This window comes from Ursus americanus, chromosome 25 (assembly GCF_024610735.1).
Source record: "Ursus americanus isolate L20-20 chromosome 25, mUrsAme1.1.p, whole genome shotgun sequence".
Taxonomy (NCBI): domain Eukaryota; kingdom Metazoa; phylum Chordata; class Mammalia; order Carnivora; family Ursidae; genus Ursus; species Ursus americanus.
This window is the reverse complement of record NC_142151.1, coordinates 32,979,483-32,999,033: the sequence shown is the minus strand read 5'-3', so window position 1 is coordinate 32,999,033 and position 19,551 is coordinate 32,979,483. Positions and strand designations below refer to the sequence as shown.

At 34.1% G+C, this 19,551-nt stretch overlaps 1 protein-coding gene across 6 annotated transcripts in view; it reads right to left on the bottom strand.

Moving 5' to 3' along the window:
* Nucleotides 1-19,551, bottom strand: part of LRRK2 (leucine rich repeat kinase 2) — a 135,069-nt gene that overhangs the window by 67,340 nt on the left and 48,178 nt on the right. For all 6 annotated transcript variants that reach the window (XM_045776530.2, XM_045776532.2, XM_045776533.2 and 3 more), the window contains 8 exons: nucleotides 17,855-18,113; nucleotides 14,276-14,464; nucleotides 7,415-7,533; nucleotides 6,924-6,993; nucleotides 6,198-6,415; nucleotides 3,704-3,954; nucleotides 3,279-3,427; nucleotides 161-254 (listed from right to left, as the gene is read on the bottom strand). In XM_045776530.2, the coding sequence (XP_045632486.2) occupies nucleotides 161-254; nucleotides 3,279-3,427; nucleotides 3,704-3,954; nucleotides 6,198-6,415; nucleotides 6,924-6,993; nucleotides 7,415-7,533; nucleotides 14,276-14,464; nucleotides 17,855-18,113 (1,349 nt within the window). The remainder of the gene's footprint in view (nucleotides 1-160; nucleotides 255-3,278; nucleotides 3,428-3,703; nucleotides 3,955-6,197; nucleotides 6,416-6,923; nucleotides 6,994-7,414; nucleotides 7,534-14,275; nucleotides 14,465-17,854; nucleotides 18,114-19,551) is intronic.

The window sequence follows — 19,551 nt, the reverse complement described above, 5'->3', positions numbered from 1 at the left end:
CTAGTAAAAATCAAACATTCACAGATTTAAAAACATTAAACTGAGTAGCTTTAGAAATCAATTACAAATTATAAATCAATTGATATGCCTAAGTCAAAACCGTGTTTCTAAAGGTTTTGGTCCAGCTCATGTGGTTTTAAAATTAAAATAATAAACTTACTGTGGAAGATTTAAAATTGCTTCTGGAACACATGTAAATCTGTTTTGAGATAATTTTAGGCTTGTCAGCGAAGAAGGCAAAAAAGGCATAGCAGCTAAAAGAAAATAAAAGTGAGATGAGGGACATTTTAATCATTTTAACTACATTTCCCTTAGATTTGACAGTAAGAACAGCTACCAATGACCTGTCACTTAATTTAATTTCTATTCACATGCTGACAATAAAAAATTCTACTTTCAAAATAAGGTAATTCCCTTACTCTTTTTACGAAACATCAAAACAATGCACTATACTTACAAGAATATTTTCATTTGAAAGCTAAACTACTGTCCAAACAAATTCATCTGTCCAACATCTGTACAAAGTAAAAATTATTAGAATATTCATTCTAAATTATGTGTGATATTACCATTATGCGTACATACGTTACGGATTAATTCATATTACTCTTAAGTAAGTATAACAAAACACTTTGAACACTAATACACAATATAAAGATAAAAGTTCTTTATAGTATCACCCAGTAAAGAGTATTCTATGGGATAATAATGGATGTTGCTTAATTAAAGCATCCTTTGATCATACAATCTTAAGAGATTAGGGAAACATTAAGTAAAATAAGGTGAAATATCTCACAATTCTCAATATTTTCATATACTTTATGAACTTCCAAGGAGGAAATACAGTATGAAGTACCTCAAGGCAATACAATTTTGTGGAACACAGTTTTGGAAACGGAGCAAATCATTCAGCCTGTTTTCCATCTGTAAAATAGTGCAGCTAGACCAGATGAACTCTGCCATTCTTTAAAGATCTAAAAATTTAAAAATCTATGGTTCTATGAAAGTGGCTTGAGAAATTATTTCTTAGCCTTTTCAGGGTTAAAAATATGGGTTATGCTTTCTCTAGAAAATCTTCAAGGGTCAAAGTGTTCCAAGATGCTGCTAGAAGCTGTTTTTCTGAGAGGCAGAAAGGAACATGCTATTATTTCTCACCTATATCTGAAAACTATTTGTGGCAAAATAAATATATCTCCACTTAATAATTAAGAGATTTAGATCCTATATGGAAAAGACTCATAAATGCAAAGAACCAAAACTGCATTCCACATGGGATTATTTTAATGGTTAATGGTCCCACTCAGATATCACTTTCCTAAAGCATCTTTCCGAATGTAAGACCACTTCTAAAACTATTACAATTGTGTAGTGCAAAGTAAACAGATTTTTTTAACTCAGTTGTATTCGAGCTTTCACAACAACTAGTTAATTAATTCTACGCCCCTGAATACATCACACAAAAATCTCTCTTCCAGGGGCGCGTGGGTGGCTCAGTCATTAGGTGTCTGCCTTCGGCTCAGGGCGTGATCCCAGTGCTCTGGGATCGAGCCCCACATCAGGCTCCTCTGCTATAAGCCTGCTTCTTCCTCTCCCACTCCCCCTGCTTGTGTTCCCTCTCTCGCTGGCTGTCTCTATCTCTGTCAAATAAATAAATAAAATCTTAAAAAAAAAAAAAATCTCTCTTTCATTTCCTCAGTCGAGCATACCTGTCTTACCCTACAGGACTTTTGTGAGATTTGGCTGAGATGACATTAACCAAGTCTCAGGGTCCTTGGGATGCTCCTCTTTCCAGCTCTAACTTAAATGTCACAGATACAGAGACACTTGTCTGCCTCCACAGTCTGGATGAGATCCCCTTGAGGGACCCTTGTAGCATCCTCAACACGTCCTCGCGGCATTTAGCTTAGTTACTGAATGCCTCTCTTCTGAACCTAACTACTTATTCTTTAAGGATAGAGACTGGGTTTGCTTTGCTCACTAGGAGGGAATCACTCTATCCCCCATTTTCACGGTAGGAACATGGTCAATATTCAAGAGGCCTAGAGGAAAGGAGAAAGGAGGAAAATATCATGCAAATTAGCATAGCTTTCATCATTACTGGCTTCTGAAAGTTCTGGCAAAATAAAATATTTTAGAATAAGTCAAATTGCATTCTGCTTTTAAGCAGTATTAAAAATTATTTTACAGGGACGCCTAGGTGGCTCAGTCAGTTAAGCATCTGCCTTCAGCTCGGGTCATGATCCTGGAGTCCTGGGATGGAGCCCCACATCTGGCTCCCTGCTCAGCAGGGAGTCTGCTTCTCCCTCTGCCTGCAGCTCCCCCTGCTTGTGTGCACTCTCTCTAACAAATAAATGGATAAAACCCTTTTAAAAAATTATTTTACAGGGTCTTCACAGAATAGTCACATGGGTGGCAAGGTGCATATGGCCTCCTCCCCTAACATATGGGGAGTTCCCACTTATTTCCATAAAAGTATTTTATTAGATATTAATATTACTATTAGAATGTTCAGATAGACTACAGATAAACATAATTCCCTGTTATCTCACATGCTAACAGAACATGGAATATTCCCCAACTTTTAATAAAAGTGATGATCATATTATGTATTATTATAATATTCTGCACAGAGCAAGTGCTCAATGAATAACATTAACCATACTAATTTGAAAACTGTTAACTGGTTAATTTTATTTCTAAAAGAAAATACTAGTAACTATACTTATAATCCAAAAAATTGAGCCAACTTAAGTAGGAAACTCAGTATTCTGCTTCAACCAGCTCATGAAGCTGGTTATTTATATTATTTACTAAAATTCATCATTTACAATAGAGCTCACTCTGTGTTGTATGTTCTGTGGGTTTTGACAAATGTATAAATGACAGGTATCCACATTATGGTATCATTCAGTATAGTTTCACTGTCCTAAAAATCCCACTCACCTCCCCATTCCTCTCTCCCTCCCTCGAAACTCCTGACAATCATTGATTGTTTTACTGTCCCCACAGCTTTGTCTTTTCAAAAATGTCATATAGTTGGAATCATACAGTATGTAGCCTTTTCAGATGGACTTCTTTCACTTAGCAATACACATTTAAACTTCCTTCGTGTCTTCATGGCTTGATAACTCATTTTTTTAATCATTGCCCTGTTAACTTTATCTCTGAAACTCCTCCATTAAATTTAAATTTATATCCCCACCTAACATGTCCATGTATGACTCATCCTATAATACTCAAAAGGACTGGTTAGGAGGAGACTCGTACAGAACACTTACCAAGATAATTCATTCTGGCACTGAAACTCTCCACTTTAGGACATGCCTCAAGGAAGTCTTCTGACAGGGATGTAATGTGATTTTTACTAAGGTTTAAAATCTTCAGTTCCTTCAGGCTTAAGGGGGAACATATTTCTGGTATTTTATTTCTAGTCATAAGAAAGAAAATGAGGATTAAATTTCATGAATTCATATGCTTTGAAGAAAAAAACAATCTGCCTTCAAAGAAAAGCATCAAAGCAGATTTATTAATTTTAAAATTAATTGTGAAAATTGACAGACGCTGTAATATTAATTCCCTCAATCTTTTATCATATTACTGTTTAAAACCCATCACTATAGAAACAATGTCAACATATTTTATCAATCTTAACAGAACTTCAATGTAAGGCAACCATTTTGTATTTAATGAACTTCTTTCTTACCCTTCTAAAATGAGCTGTTCCAATTTCTCTACCACATCGCCAAGGTTCTCAGGAAAAGAAGACAGCTGATTGTATGACAAGTTAAACTGTTTCAAGGTTGGGCACTTCACTGCAGAGTCCAAAACTACTGAAGGGCTGATGTCGTTTCGAGAGACATCGAGGTTGGCAATACAATTCATTTTCAACAAGTAAGAAGGAAATGATGTAAATTTATTACTGTGCAAGTCCAAATGTGTCAAACACTTCAGGGTCTGGAAAGACAGTATTTTAAAATTCTCTAACCATCTGAAAACCATCTGAAAAACTTAAAATTAGCTAATCTTTCTGCCTTCCATACCTCTGGTAACTAGAACCATTAAGAATTTTCCAAAAAATTGAAAACACAATCCACAAGAGAACTTCAATATAATGATTTGTCCAAACCTCCCTGCTATTAAATGGGTAAAAACCAGGAAAATACAACAGGTAAAGTGTCAAAAGCAATTCACAAAAACAAGGTTAAGAGTTTAATTCAGTTTTCTGGTAAATTATTCCTGCCAAGAGTAAATGGAAACAGAATAAGCCTCAATAAATATCTGAATTATTTAATGAATAAACAGTACAAAATAATCCTGGGAATACATTTTTAAAATACTAGATTTTAGAAATTGTTATACATTTTAATATAAATAATATTTAATCATAAAAGTAGTCATTGTATATAAGTTTCATTTTAGAAACTCCTCTTTGTCATGAAACTTTTTGTTTCAAATTTCTAATCTCCATTTTTAAGCAATTCCAATTTTACCATAATAATAGGAAATCTTCTGTTTGTATGTCAGTTTTTTAAACCTTTGGTATGGATTATTGTCAAAGGCTGAAATATCAAAACAATCTCTATACTCTTCTTTATATATCAATATATTTATCCTTACAGAAATTCTAAAGAGTCTGATGTGATTGTAAAGCTTATTAATGGATTTTTGCCCCAGAAGCTGTTTTGAAATATCTGCCATTGTTTCAGATCTTACCAGATTATTCAGAAGGAAAGATTTTTAAATTATTTGTTCCCAAGTTTTAATGGAGAAATTTTCTGGTAGACACAGCTACAAGCAGTAATTTAAAAAGTGCCATCTAGTGGTGCCAACTTAAAACCTCCTTAAGAGAAGGTTCTGAGCTGGTCTGGTCTTTGAATACCTTAATGTATCTCACCTTGTCGTGCTCTTTTCGAATTCTCTTTTTTTGGCCAGGCTAAATTCCAGTTTTCTCTTATTTACTCTTTAGCAAATACTTACTGAAGGTTTACCAAGTGTCAGTCATTAGTTCTGTCATAAATTAATTCAATAATCATCTATCGAGCCTCTACTGTATTTCAGACCTTACTTGGCACCGAGAATAGAAACGAACAAGCCTGAAACAGCTCCTGTTCTCAAGAAGTTAACAATTCAGTAAAGAGAATATACCTTAGATCAAAATTTATAAGCACTGGGGGGACAACATGGATGCGATGGAAACGTAAATCAGGTTGGTAGCCAACCTGGTCTGGAAGCAAGAAGAGGAGAAGTGAAGAAAAGGGTAAGGAAAGGACATTTAAACTGAGACCCCTGTGACTTGGAGGATTTAGTCAGGCGAAGAGAGGAGAAGAGAGAGAGAACACAATTTAGACACGTGTTACAAGATGATCACCTTTCTCTCTCTCTCCAAATACACAAACTTTAAGGGAAAGACACCAAAATTATTGTAAATTTTACAGATGAGAAAAAAAGAAAAATACATTTGCAATAAAACTAGTTTTTTATAAAGTATGATCCTTCATCAAACTTTGCAGCTCAGTCTAAGAATTTACTTTAATAATTTAAATATTTGTATCAATTTTTTACAATTTGTCAGGATATCTTCTTTGATTTCTGATCCATCATACATAAAAATGATGAACAAAGTCAATATTCCGAGGACCACTCTATCAGCAGATCCTTTTATACTTTAATTTTTGAAAATAGGAACTTTGAGCAAAACAAAATCAACTTTTAAGTTCCATATAATTTTAAAACTCAATAAATGCCTTATGGATAGTTTCATGGAGCCTCTGTACTTTGCAGATGCGGAAACGAAGGTTTAGAGCAGCAGGAGGAACACACACTTACTGTTTAACAGTTGGTGGCTGAGCCAGAGCCAGTGCCACGAAACCAGGTCTAATTCTAGCCTACCTCTTCAAACAGTTTAAGGTGTCTTCCTAGAGTACAATAATTGAAGAAGGCGTGATGAACATGCAGCCTTGATACATCCTACCATGGACCATGGACCATGAGGACAGAACCTAGGATTCCTAAATCCAGATCTCCATCCTCAGAGATGTTCTTGAACACCACACAGACTAAGATACCAGTGTGAAAACCACAAGAAACCAATGATGCAGAAGTAGACCCTTCTTTTCAAAGATTTAACCATGCAAGTTAGATAGAAATGCAAAAGCTCTTCAAATATCCTGACAGTTAAAAGGATAAATTAAATTTACTTCACACAGTTGTTGTGGAAAGCTCGTGAGTGCATTCTGGTGAAGCTCCAGCTTTTCAAGATGCTCCAAATGACCACTGATACAGCATTTCTGGCTTAGGGCATCAATGTCTTTTAGTTCATTTGCTGAAAGGTCTAATGATGTAATATATTCTCTCTCAGAAGCCAGGGAAGAAATGCTGTCTGAATGCCTCATATGGGATTGAAGTTTTGATGACCCTTTTGTCAAAAACAAACACACAATGGAAATATGAACAAGTCATCTAAGTTCACCTGATAAATATTTACTGATCACCTACTAGTGTCAGGCTCCCTTCCAGGCATTGGAGATTCAGTAGAAAACCAAACTACAGAGCTTACATTCCAGTGGCAGAGATGGACAATACACAATAAATACTTAATCAAGTGGTAGAAGTAGTATAAAAAAACAATAGACCCGGAGAAAGGGATGAAGAGTGGCATTGGTGATGGTATAATTTACATTTCAGAAAAGTTGTAGAAAGGATTAAAGAGTCAGTCATTCATAACATCATAAAGGGTAAAATTTTAAATCTATAATTGTATTTCATTTTTCTATAGTGTGTGGTATCATTAGGTACATATAATTTGAAAGTTATGTAAGATGAGATTAACACCCAGAAAATTTGAACAGAGGTAACTGTTATTAACAAAGGACTGTATTCTGTTCAAAATATCTATTTATTTATGATTACTTCCAGATACTTACTGAGTGAGTCATCTGAAGACAATATTTTTCTTTTTCGCCTCAGTAAATCTTCATGATCAAAAATAGGTCCCTATTAAAAAATAGACAAATATAATAAAATCACTATCATTTTTTGGAGCAAAGAGAACATTTCCTATTCCTTAAGAATCACTATAAGATTTCTAGTTAAAGTACTCAGGGGACCAAGCCACACCATAAGACAGAGACCTAGCCTGGGCTCCATATATAGGGAGCTCTGAAAAAAAGAAAAAAAAAGATAAAATCATTTTGAAGTATACTTAGTACACATATGGCCCAAACATGCTCAAAAAATGTATATTTAGAATGATTTATACATATATATACACATATATATACATATTCTATATATAAAGTTTTCATATACTAGGGAATTTCTGCACCAGTAGCTCTTAGCTTTGGCACATAAGTTCAGTTATCAAGAGACTGACTATCAGTAACAAAACACACAACATAATCACGATTTAACTTACCAATGAACAGGAATGCCTTTGCAAATTTGGTGAACAATGCTGCAAGGCACGATCTCGGTAAAATTCTCCTACACTAATTGAATTGGATTTTCTTTTCACAAGAAATGAGCCTTCACTTCCTATTTTTAAACAATAAAATAAAGGCAAGTAAGAAATGTTGACTCAATCATAAGATGCTAGTATCAGTACAATCATAAAAGGTTAAACACATATTCATTGATGGAAATTGCTCCATTCCCACTGTAACATTTTTAAAGTAGAAATAATAAACTATGTTGGCTTTTCATTTTCAAAATTCAGCTACATTTTTTTCATCCATAAATATTTATTGAATGGCTGTCCTAGCCTAGATAGATACTGAATAAGTGCTGAATAAAGATAAGTAGGAAAAACAATCCATGCCTCCTATGAGCTCATAGGACAGAAGGAAAAGCCAAGTAAAAAAATAGTTACATGTTATAATAAATACATGTGTGTACAGGAAGCAAAGAAAGTTTATACACAAATCTGGGGTGCCTGGGTGGCTCAGTCCATTAAGCATCTGCCTTTGGCTCAGGTCATGAACCCGGAGTCCTAGGATCGAGTTCTACGTCAGGGTCCCTGCTCAGCGGAGCGTCTGCTTCTCCCTCTGACTCTGCCTCTCCCCGCATTCATGTTCGCTCTCTCTCTGTCTCTCTCTCAAATAAACAAAATCTTTAAAAAAAGAAAGTTTATACACAAATCTGATCAATGTCATTCTTTTCTGTTTCTTTGAATTGCTCTTAGAAAATTTTTGTTTTAATTTGTTTAAATATTGGAATCACACTAAATTATTTCACATTCAACAAACTTGAGAACATCTCTATTTAACTTTCATATTATGTGGTTTCATTTATGGAATGACATTAAAATGAAACAATGAGTTTATTTGGTATTATCCTCTTGAGAAAGAACAGAAAAGAACTACTTTTAAAGTTATGGATTTAAAGAAAATAAGGATCAATAAATAAATTCTGTTATTAAGGATAAAAAATTTGGAGATGTTACTACAAAATTATGAGATTGTAAATTCCACCACTCTCTTTCTTACAACCATAAAGAATTAATTTTAAGTGTCAAAACAAATTATAAAATCTACATATCCAAAAATCAACTTTATAATATTCTATATAAATCTTAAAATTGATACAAACACCTCCTACTTGGTTCGCTATTAAAATTTAATTTATCCTGTAATTTTAATTATTTTATGCTTAAGCATCTTAAAATAGACTTCAGAGTTCAATTAAATTTTTATATCTGATAACTATTACATTTTCATAATTATCCTACTGTATGTTTGTGTATGCTGTGTTAGCATATTGTTTACAGAAGCAACAAAGGCATTTTATAATTATTTTTATGTCAGCATTTCTAATGTTTTACTTTATTTAAAAATACTTAAAAGGGCACCTGGGTGGCACAGTTGGTGGAGTGTCCAAGTCTTGGTTTCGGCTCAAGTAGTGATCTCAGGGTTTTGAGATCAAGCCCCGTGTCGAGCTCCACACTAAGCGTGGAGTCTGCTTGAGATTCTCTCTCTCCCTCTCCCTCTGCCCCTCCCATTCACGTGCTCTTTCTCTCTCCCTGTCTCTCTCAAATAAGTGAATAAATCTATAGAAAAAAAATACTCAAAGAAAATTCTTCTTTCAGGCATGATGGAGTAACAAACACCAAACCTAACCTCTCCCCAAAAACAGCTAGAAATTTGGATGAAATATTCTAAACGACTGGCTTCAAACACTGGGCAACAGACAGTTCAGGATGGTGTAGTCCCTGAAAGAAGGGAAAGAAATTATATAAGCCTTATGATCACCCTGGCTTCCTGCCTGAAGACAACTTAAGGGCCATAGGCACAGGGGGGAGGAATTTAAACAAATCCCAATGGCTTTCTTGAGATGAAGAGATGGAGATCAACATTCATGGAGACTAATTTAGCTGGGAGTTCTGGGGTAGAGTCATGAAAAAAGAGCTCCAGTAATTTGCATAGGAGTTTCCAATAGATTTGCACTGTAAGAAATGTAAAAAGGAGTTCTTTAAGATGAAAGATATGGTACTATCTGGATGAATATAAAGGGCTTAAATCACAAAAAAATTACAATCCTTTATGTCTGTGCATCTTGTAAGAGAGCTCCACAATACACAAAGCACAAACAGATGAAAGGAGAATTAACAAATCCATGACTACAATTTCAACATTTCTTTGTCTAATACAATAGGCAGAGAGAAAAAGTAGTAAAGATATAGAGGACCTAAAAAATACTACCAATTTGACCTAATTGACCCAACAATTGCTAAATACATATTCCTTTAAGTTAAACATAGAACATTCACCAACACAGACCATACAGCAATCCACAAAGCAAGTTTCAATAAATTTAAAAGACTAGAAATCATTAGAGTAGGTTCTCTGAACTCAACAAAGTTAAATTTGAAATCAACCAGAAAAAGTTATTTGGAAAAATTTCCAAATAATTGAAAACAAAACAACACTTTTCTATATAACATATGAGTCAAAAAATAAAATCACAAAAGGAAATTAGAAAATTTTCAAAACTGAATGTAAACAGAACATATAAAACGTGGGATGCAGCTGAAGCGGTGCCCAAAAGAATCTGTATTGGTCTTAAATATTTATACTACAAACTAAAAAAGATCTAAAAATCAGTATTCTACACTTCTACATTAAGAATCTATAAAAAGAAGAGCCATATAAAATCAAAATAAGTAAAATAAAGGATAGATTAAAGCAAAAATTAGTGAAAAAGAAAATGGGCAAACAACAGAGAAAAATCAATGAAACAAAAATCTGATTCTTTGAAAAGATCAATAAAATTAATAAACCTGAGCTAAAGAAGAAACAAAAGGAAAGACACAAATTACCAATGTGAAGAATTAAAGCATTTTTAGGTCTAACCGAAATTGTGCTATGTTGATGGGGGGGGGGGTGTGTGACTGTAAAAGTGTACTGCAAGAGTCTTTAAATCTCAGAGCCCTGTGTCATCAAATACGTGTCTCTGAAGTTGTGCAAAGTATCAGATTATAGTAACTGTGGGCTGTACCTTCCAGGCAGTTCTTAAATTTTGTATTTTTTGGAAAATTGTTATTTAATTTCTTGGAGATCATTGTGAAAGGATCAAGAAATTCAGGATAGGCATTTCTTTAATATGCATTTAAAATTTGTTCATTTCCTGTTAGTGGAACGGTTAACTTGTCACCAAACAGGATTCTATTTAAAACAAAATATAAAACTACTTGTGGCCTATATGTGTTTAATCCTGGTAAAAGATAAAGCTTCTAATGCTGGTTTTCATTCAACACATTAACCAGCTGTAACACAGAACTTCACAGACTTCTCAATGTTTCCCTCATTCCTCACACCAAGGCTTTCTGTCACATTCCCTTGCCTATAGGCTTCCAAGTCAACATCAATCCCAGGCTGCACTGGGCCCTGCCACTGGAAACAGCAGGCAAAGAATTTCAGAATTCATATACAGAAAGACAATCAAGTCATATAATTTGAAAAGCATGTTTGAGTATGAAAGAGCTCTCAAGTTGTTTGTAAACTTAATCTAATTTAAAAAATGTATAAAGTTCTTGAAAAAAGGAATTAAAGATCAGGTATCTTTGAAGATCTTACAAAGTTTGACAGGATAGTAAGAGAATTATTATGAATAACATTAAGCATATTTGGCAACCTAGTGAAATGGACAAATTCCTTGAATGTTGCAAATTACAAAAACTGATGCAAGAAGTAATAGAAAATCAAAAAAATGGAGCTATTAGAGTTATTAAATTTATGACTAAAAATACTCCCCCCAAAATTTCCAAACCTACGTGGTTTTACTGGTGAAGTCTATCAAACATTTCAGAAGAAAATAATACCTCTCTTACACAAATGTTTTCAGAAAGTAGTGGAGTTGGGAACACTTCCCAACTCATTTAAAGAGGCTAGTGTTATTCTCATAATTACGAGGAAACATTAAACTACAGACAATATTCCTTATAGACTGAAAATGTTTAGCAAAATTTTAGAAAATTTTAGAAAATCAAATCTAATAATATATAATATATAAAAGGGATAATACACAATAACCAAGAGGGATTTACCCCACAAATGCAAGTTTGATATAACATTAGGAAGTCAATCAATGTAATTAACCATATTAACAGAATAAAGGGGGAAAATATGCCCATTTCAACAGATGCAGAAAAGCATTTTCCAACACCTATTAGTAATAAAAAGGCTCAGCAAACAATTACTAGGAAAGAACTTCCTCAATCCACTGAAGGGTATCAATGGAAAAAAAAAACTATAGGTAATATCATACTTAATAATGAGAAACTGAATGCTTTCCCTCTAAGTTTGGAAAACAGAGAACAATGCCTACTTCTTACCACTTCTAGTCAACATAGTACTAGAAGTCCTAGCCAGTGCAATAAGATAAGAAAAAAAAAAAAGATATACAGATTGGAAAGGAAAACATAAATCTGTCTTTATTAACAATTGGCATTATTGTGAACATAGAAAACTCTCTGGAGTCAACAAAAAGCTGTTAGCAAGTCCACAAAAGACAACATTAATATACAGAAATCAATTGCATTTCTCTATATCCTCAGTGAACTATAAGAAATTGGAATTCAAATACAATACTATTTACAATAGTAACAAAAACCATACAATAAAAAAAATTGGTGAGAGAACATTTAATGATAAATAAATGGAAACATATACAATATTTATATGTCAGATGGCTCATATTATTAAGACACCAATTCCCCCAGATTTATTTATAGATTTAATCTAAAGAAATTATTTATATGTTAATTCTATAGTATATAATATTAATATTATATTAATATTAATAATATATAACCAATACAGTAATTCTAATTATATGTATGTATTTAATTCTAATAAAAACTCCAGCATAAAATTAATGTATATGGAAATGCAAAAAATCTGAAAAAGAATGGTGAGAGCAATTTTGGAAAAAACAAACAAACAAAACACCAGAGGACTTACACCACCTGATTTCAAGACCTCCTGTTAAGCTAAAGTAATCAAGACAGTTTGGCATCAGCATAAGGAAGAAGACATAAATTAATTGCACAGAACAAAGAATGCAGAAATAGAACTGTACATATATGGCCAATTAAATTGGACAAACATGCCATTAGTTGAATGAAGAATCAACAAACAATGTTAAAAAAAAAACTGGGTGTCCATACAGAAAAAAATTAATGTCAATCCTTCACTGACGCCATACAAAAAAATTACTTAAAATGGGTTATGTAAAATGTAAAAGCTAAGGTTTTAACACTTCTCTGAGGAAACATGGGAAAAATATTCACAAATTTGGGAAAGGAAAATATTTCTTAAATGAAATAGAAAAAATACAAACTATAAAGGAAAAAACTCAAAAGTTGCACTTTATCTAAATTTAAAACCTCTGCTCTTTAAAAATTAACATTAATAAAATGAAAAGACAAACTATGATGGGGAGAAAATATCTGCAATTCATATACCTGTCAGAGGACTTCTACCTAAAATATATAAAACACTCTGACAATATAAGGAATGCTTATAATACAATAATAAAACAACAACCTAATTAAAAGTTAGCAGAAGATTTGAATAGACACTTCACAAAGAAAATATGTGAATGGCCAACAAAAACATGAAAATATTCTCAATATCTATAGTCATCAGGGAAATGAAAATTAAGCCCAAATGAGCTAGGACTACACCTTCCCTAGAAGAGCTAAAATTAAAGTGCCTGACAATATCAAGCGTTATAGCGTGACAAGGATGTACAGCAACTAGAATGTTTATGTTGCTGGAGGGAGTACAACACAGTGCAACTACTTTGGAAAACAATCAGACATAAAAGAGAACATAAGGTATCATTTTGTTTATATAAAACTTATGAAAATACTAACTTAATCTACAGTGACAGAAAGCAGATCAGTGGTTGCCAGGGAGCAAGGATCAGGGGATTTGTGAAAAGGCATAAAGGAAATTTTTTAGATGATAGAGATGTTGCATAATTTAATAGTGGTAATGATTACATGGATGCATAAATTTTTCAAAACCTATGAAAACACATACTTAAAATGGGTGCATTTTATTTTACATTAATTATATCTAAATAAAGTTGGTTTGAAAAAATAATTGGGCCACAGATTTGGGGATTTAGGGAGAACCCTTACTGTTGCTCTCTCAAATAGCTTTATCTGTTTACCCAAAGTTCTCAATCACATGTTAATAAAAAAGCACCTCATCCCATTTTTACCAAGCTGCATTGTGTTAAATATGTCAGTCCTAATTACTGTCATTATATATATTGCCATGTCAATTTTTTAAAGTTATTTCAAGGGAGTTACTAAAATATTAATATTATTTTAATCCTTCTAAAGGTAAACATATTTTTTATTATGCATTTCCTATTTGGGAAGCGCTCTCCCAGACACTTCACATACATTTTCTCTAATTTTTATAAATAATCCTGGAAGGTCAGCAACACTATCTTTAATAAGGGTGAGGGGCTTACACAAACCACAAAAGGATCTTGTCAATGACGGAACATGGAATCCAAGTCTAGTCTGAGTCAGAGTGTTTTCACTACATTCGTTCCCATTCATTGATTAAATGCGGAGATACATTTTCTTGACAGTCATCGCCTTAACTAAAATTAGTGAGCATGAACTACTTCTGATAATGAACATATTCTCCCTTAAGTTTTCCAAATAAATTAAATCAGGTTTTTGTCTCCGTTTCTATTGTTCAATGCCAGTGTGTAAATGTTTTAAAACCTAAAGGGAATATTTCTTTATAATAAATACCTTCACTATCCAGGTCATCACTTTGACCAAACACACTGTCCACATAGGAGTCTGGAATGAAGGTCCATTCATCAAATTTATCAAGTACTCCTTCAGGAAAATTCCCATTGCTGCCTGAAGCTGCTCCTTCTTCCACAGCACTTTTCACCTGATATCTGAGCACCATTCTTGCTAGGGTGGATCCTATATCTACAATAAAAAGATACACCAGCAACTTAGAAATCAAGAAACATAAACACAGATCATACCAAAGTTCCTTATGTATCCTCATACTTCTAGAGAATTTTTTTACACTTACTTCTTTTTTAAAAAAAAGATTTCTTTATTTATTTGAGAAGAGAGAGAGAGCACACGGGGGAGGGAGGGGCAAAGGGAGAGAATCTCTAGCAGACTTCCTGCTGACCGTGGGGCTCGACACGGGGCTGTATCCCACAACTCTTGAGATCATGACCTGAGCTGAAATCAAGAGTCAGACACTTAATCGACTGAGCTACCCAAGAGCCCCTATTCTTACCTCTAAAGTCACTTTATAACCATGATATTGCATAAGAAGCAGTGAATTTAAATTTTTTAGAAATCATAAAAATTTACTCAAAGCTTTGGTGCAGGTGACAAAACTGAATATTTATGAAACTAACAGGAAAGAGCCTAGGCTTTGAAACCAGACAGACCTGTGCTCAAATAACAGTACTAGCACTTGCAAGTTACATAAGTCAGTACCTTCACTTGGGAAGTGAAGATGACAGTGTAGGGTTATGAAAAAGATTAAAGGAAATGAGGCATATAAAATGTTTAGCACAATGTTTAGAACATAGAAAATGCTCAATAAATTATATTCTTGTTTATAAACTATTTGCTAAGTGATTCATTCTACTGAGAAATTTGGTGGAATTTGAAAGTCAATAACCTTTTAATATATTTTATATTATGTTCTATTATGAAGAAATAGGTTTGTAGAGTCCTCATTGTGCTACATACAGCCTGGAAAATTTCTTCAAATACATGTGTATGTGACTGAAGTAGTACCTGAAAAATGTTTTAAAGCTATGAATCTAAAATGTTCTTTACTCAGATGAGCTGCCAATATAATATGGTCATGCCCTCCAATGAATCAAATGACATTATTGTATTTTTTTAATTAGGTGAGACTTATCAAAGGTAAAAAAAACACCACGCAGAACAAAGGGAATACAGTGGATGGTAAATCTCCCTTCTTCCCCCTGCAGGAGGCCTACAATCTCTCTCCATCAGAACTCAGAGATTCAATTAAGCAGGTTGTTGGCAGGAGACTGCTTGAAGTGATGGAACATGGGATCTAATCATACTCCATTAGTTTCCAAAGTCCCCGGAGGCAAGAAGGGAATGAATTTCTGGAGTTTTTCTTCTGACATAGTCTTTTATTTAAACATTTAGGACTACCATATCTCAACTGTGTTTTCACCAACATCAGTATACTAAAAACGCTGTTCTTTGCTTTTTTATTTATTTTCTTTACTTAATAATGCGCTCTACATCTGAACATTTGCATTTGCTAGATGTTGTTCCCCAATGATTGCCAAGCATTCTACTGCATGAATGTACTATGATTGATGCGAATAGTTCCTTTTGAAGAATACTTGGGATTTTTCCCATAATTTCTTGCTATTATAAACAATATTTTAATGTGCATTCTTGTACATGAACTTTTGTGTATATTAAGAATGTCTTTATCATAGATTTCTATCAGTATAAAGCTGGGCAAAAAAATATGGATGTGCATTTAAAATATTAATGGATATTGCCAGACTGTCCTCAAGAGAGGATAATTTAAATTCATATGAATAATGTCTGAAATGCCTATTTCCACATACGCTTATCAACATAATTTATTACCAAATTTTGATTTTTGCCATTATAAATATTTAAAGAACACCTACTATGTGCAAAGTGCTAGTGTAGATGCTAAATGGAAAAAATGGACATTGACTTTGTGATCCATGTAATCTATCAAAAGGTAGATTATAAGAAGAAAAAATACAATTATATAACGTGATAAGTGCTGGTACAGGTAAGAAACAAGGTGCTGCAGAGCATGTATGAGGATCTTCCACCCAGACTTCACATGGGCAGGAATGTTTTCTTATAAAAAGTGAGTTACTGCTGAGGCTAAAAAAAAAAAAAGGAAAAAAAAAAATGAAGAGACAGACAAGTGAGAGAGTAGGTAAGGGAATTAGGTAGCTAGAGTAACACTGGAAAAAGCCTGGAAATAAGAGTATATGACGCATTTAAGAAACTTAGGGAAATTCAGCCTGACTGAATCTTTTAGGGCCCACCAGAATGTTGGAGACCTGGAATTTGTAGAGGCACCAATAGGCATAGAAGAATACTTTCCTCCAGCAGCATTCAGCTAGCCTGGTGAAGGGGAGGAAAGAAGCAGACTGTTAGAGTGAACAGGAATAGGGTTTTGCCAGGTAAATACATCAGAAAATGACAGTAAAGGAAACATGTTATTAACTAGAGAGTTCTTAAGGTGAAAAGTCGTGGAATCTATCACTGTGGGGAAGGAAACGGGCATGGGAGTAAGTTATCAGAAGGAAAGAAGGGAATAGAGGACAATGCTAACTTGTCATCAATATATTTAATATATATTAACTTGAAAATATAAGAAAAATACATTCTTAATTGAAATAGTAAAAAACTGAAAACTAAATATGTTAACATGAAAATACAAAGTTGGGGCGCCTGCGGTTAAGCATCTGCCTTCAGCTCAGGGCGTGATCCTGGCGTTATGGGATCGAGCCCCACATCAGGCTCCTCTGCTATAAGCCTGCTTCTTCCTCTCCCACTCCCCCTGCTTGTGTTCCCTCTCTCACTGGCTGTCTCTATCTCTGTCGAATAAATAAATAAAATCTTTTAAAAAAAATTATTAAAAAAAATGAAAATACAAAGTATATATGTGTTTATGTTTCTGCATATACATTTTAATGCATATATATGTAAGCATATAAAAAATCTAGTAAGAAAATCTACACTAATTACCTATAAGGATAAAATAGTTACTGTTATTTTCCTCCTTACAGAAGAAAATGAGCATGGATTACTTTTATATTAAAAAATAAAATATATTTGGGGGTGCCTGGATGGCCCAGTCGGTTGAGTGTCTGCCTTCAGCTCAGGTCATGATCCCGGGGTCCTGGGATCCAGCCCCACATCGGGCTGCCTGCTCAGTGGGGAGTCTGCCTCTCCCTCTCCATCTACCTCTCCCCCAGCTCATGCTCTCTTTCTCTCTCAAATAAATAAAATCTTTTAAAAAAATAAAAATAAAATAAAATATTTATTTTTTTAAAAAGCAACTGCTCAGAAAGATCTCACCATTTGGCTCTATCTTTATAAAATATGTATTTGCTAGGTCATACAGAATTAAATACAATATCACTTTCAAGCATTTCATACCAAAAAAAAAAAAAACGATATTCAAATCTCTGCAATATTTTTGGCTTAAGTTGTACTGAACTGAAAGAAACCTAATAAAAAGATTAGTGACTTAAAAAAATACTAATAAAAACAAGACTTGGACAAAATCTTCCTGCTAATACTTACTTATTTCTTTTCTTAAATTAGATGTCTTATCCGGAAATAAAGGACCAAGCCAGGAAGGGTCAATTTTTCCTATACAGAATCCTCCAAGGCAAATGCTATTATTGGCCAGATCCAGGGCAAGCCTCCTTAAAAGTAAGCTGATGATCTGGCTGTCACCTTTGCCAATGCTTATTGTCAGCGCTTTCCGGACATCTTGTTCACGGGAACCACCATTCAGTAACAGTTCCACCAATTTGGGACTACTCGCTTTCTCACATACCTAGTAAACAAAAAAGGAAGGTAAACATATTAAAGTTCCATATTTCTTCCTTTTGATAGACTGGTAAATTGAATTTGGTGTGATTTTTCTTCACACCCTTAAATTTAGATAGAAACAAAATAAAATAAGGCAGAACTCATCCTTGAAATAGATTAGGAAAATAAAAGATTGGGGCAACAAATATCAGAGTAGCATTAGCCAAATAATCTGCCACGTGAGAGTCAGTTACCATGAGAAAGGCAACATGATGTGGAGAAAAAGTTCATAACACTTGAAGCAGAAGACCCAAGGCCAATTATACACATTCCTTATACCTTCAGGGTTTCTGTTGACTCCTTGAAGGACATCTGGAAAACTAGTACCATAACAGTAAAGGCTACTGCCCTGCCTTCATTCATGATAGAGAATAACTAAATGAGAATATGAACATTACAAAACTCATTAATACCAAATCCGAAGGACAGTCATCTCTCATTTCTGGTTTCCAGGACAAGAATCTGAATTTCCACTAAGAAACTTCTTGTCTCTCAGTTTTCTACCTTCCCCTGAATACTGTTATCAGAGCACATGCTCAAGGTTAGCATGCTAGGTGCTACAAAAACTACAGTGACCGTAGTAAGCACAGGGAAGACTTAGCAACCTGTAGCATACTGGCCTATGCAGGCACAGCTTCTGAAGGTGAGGGAGTATGCTGCTCTTTCAACGAGAAGATCAAGGTAATAGATAACAGAAATACTGTATGGCAGGTGCTGTGCTAAAGTCTGTATACACTCGATTTCTAATTCTTATTAAAAATCCTATGCCATAAAAACTATTATCCCTATTTTATAGATGAATATTTAGAAAAGATACATGATTTGTCCAAATTCTTAAAGGTAGTCAATAAGAGACTTGGATTTGAAATCAAATTTGCTCACTCCAAAGCCTGTGCTTCTTTCGACTGCCCAAAATTAAGGATTAAAAAAAGAAAAGAAAAGACAAGAAAAGAAGACCCCAAGATCCCAGGTACCAGATCAGGGGAAGGAAATTGGGGGAAATTCCTGAATTCTCTAGAATTTAAGTATGTTCAAAGGAGTTGAGGGGACCATTCTGTGGTTCAATGATGAACTTAATCCCCACCAGTCTCCAGGACCCACCTTCAACCCATTCTCCTCAGAGCCACCACAGTATCCTTTTACGTTAGATATGATCAAGTCACTGTCCTGTTTAAAAATCTTCTAAACCCCTCTGCTCCAAGACATTCCCCAAACACAACATGCAATTTTGTAAACCTCATTATTTTAATTTATACTATTTCTAGTGCCCTAAATGTCTAACTCTGCTCTTCATCTTGCAAAAAGATGTTCATTCTTGAAGGAACAGCTTTATAATCTCTTGCATAGTAAGTCCTTGCTACCAAGCTCCCAACACACATTCTTCCTCCTCCAGGCTCCCGTCA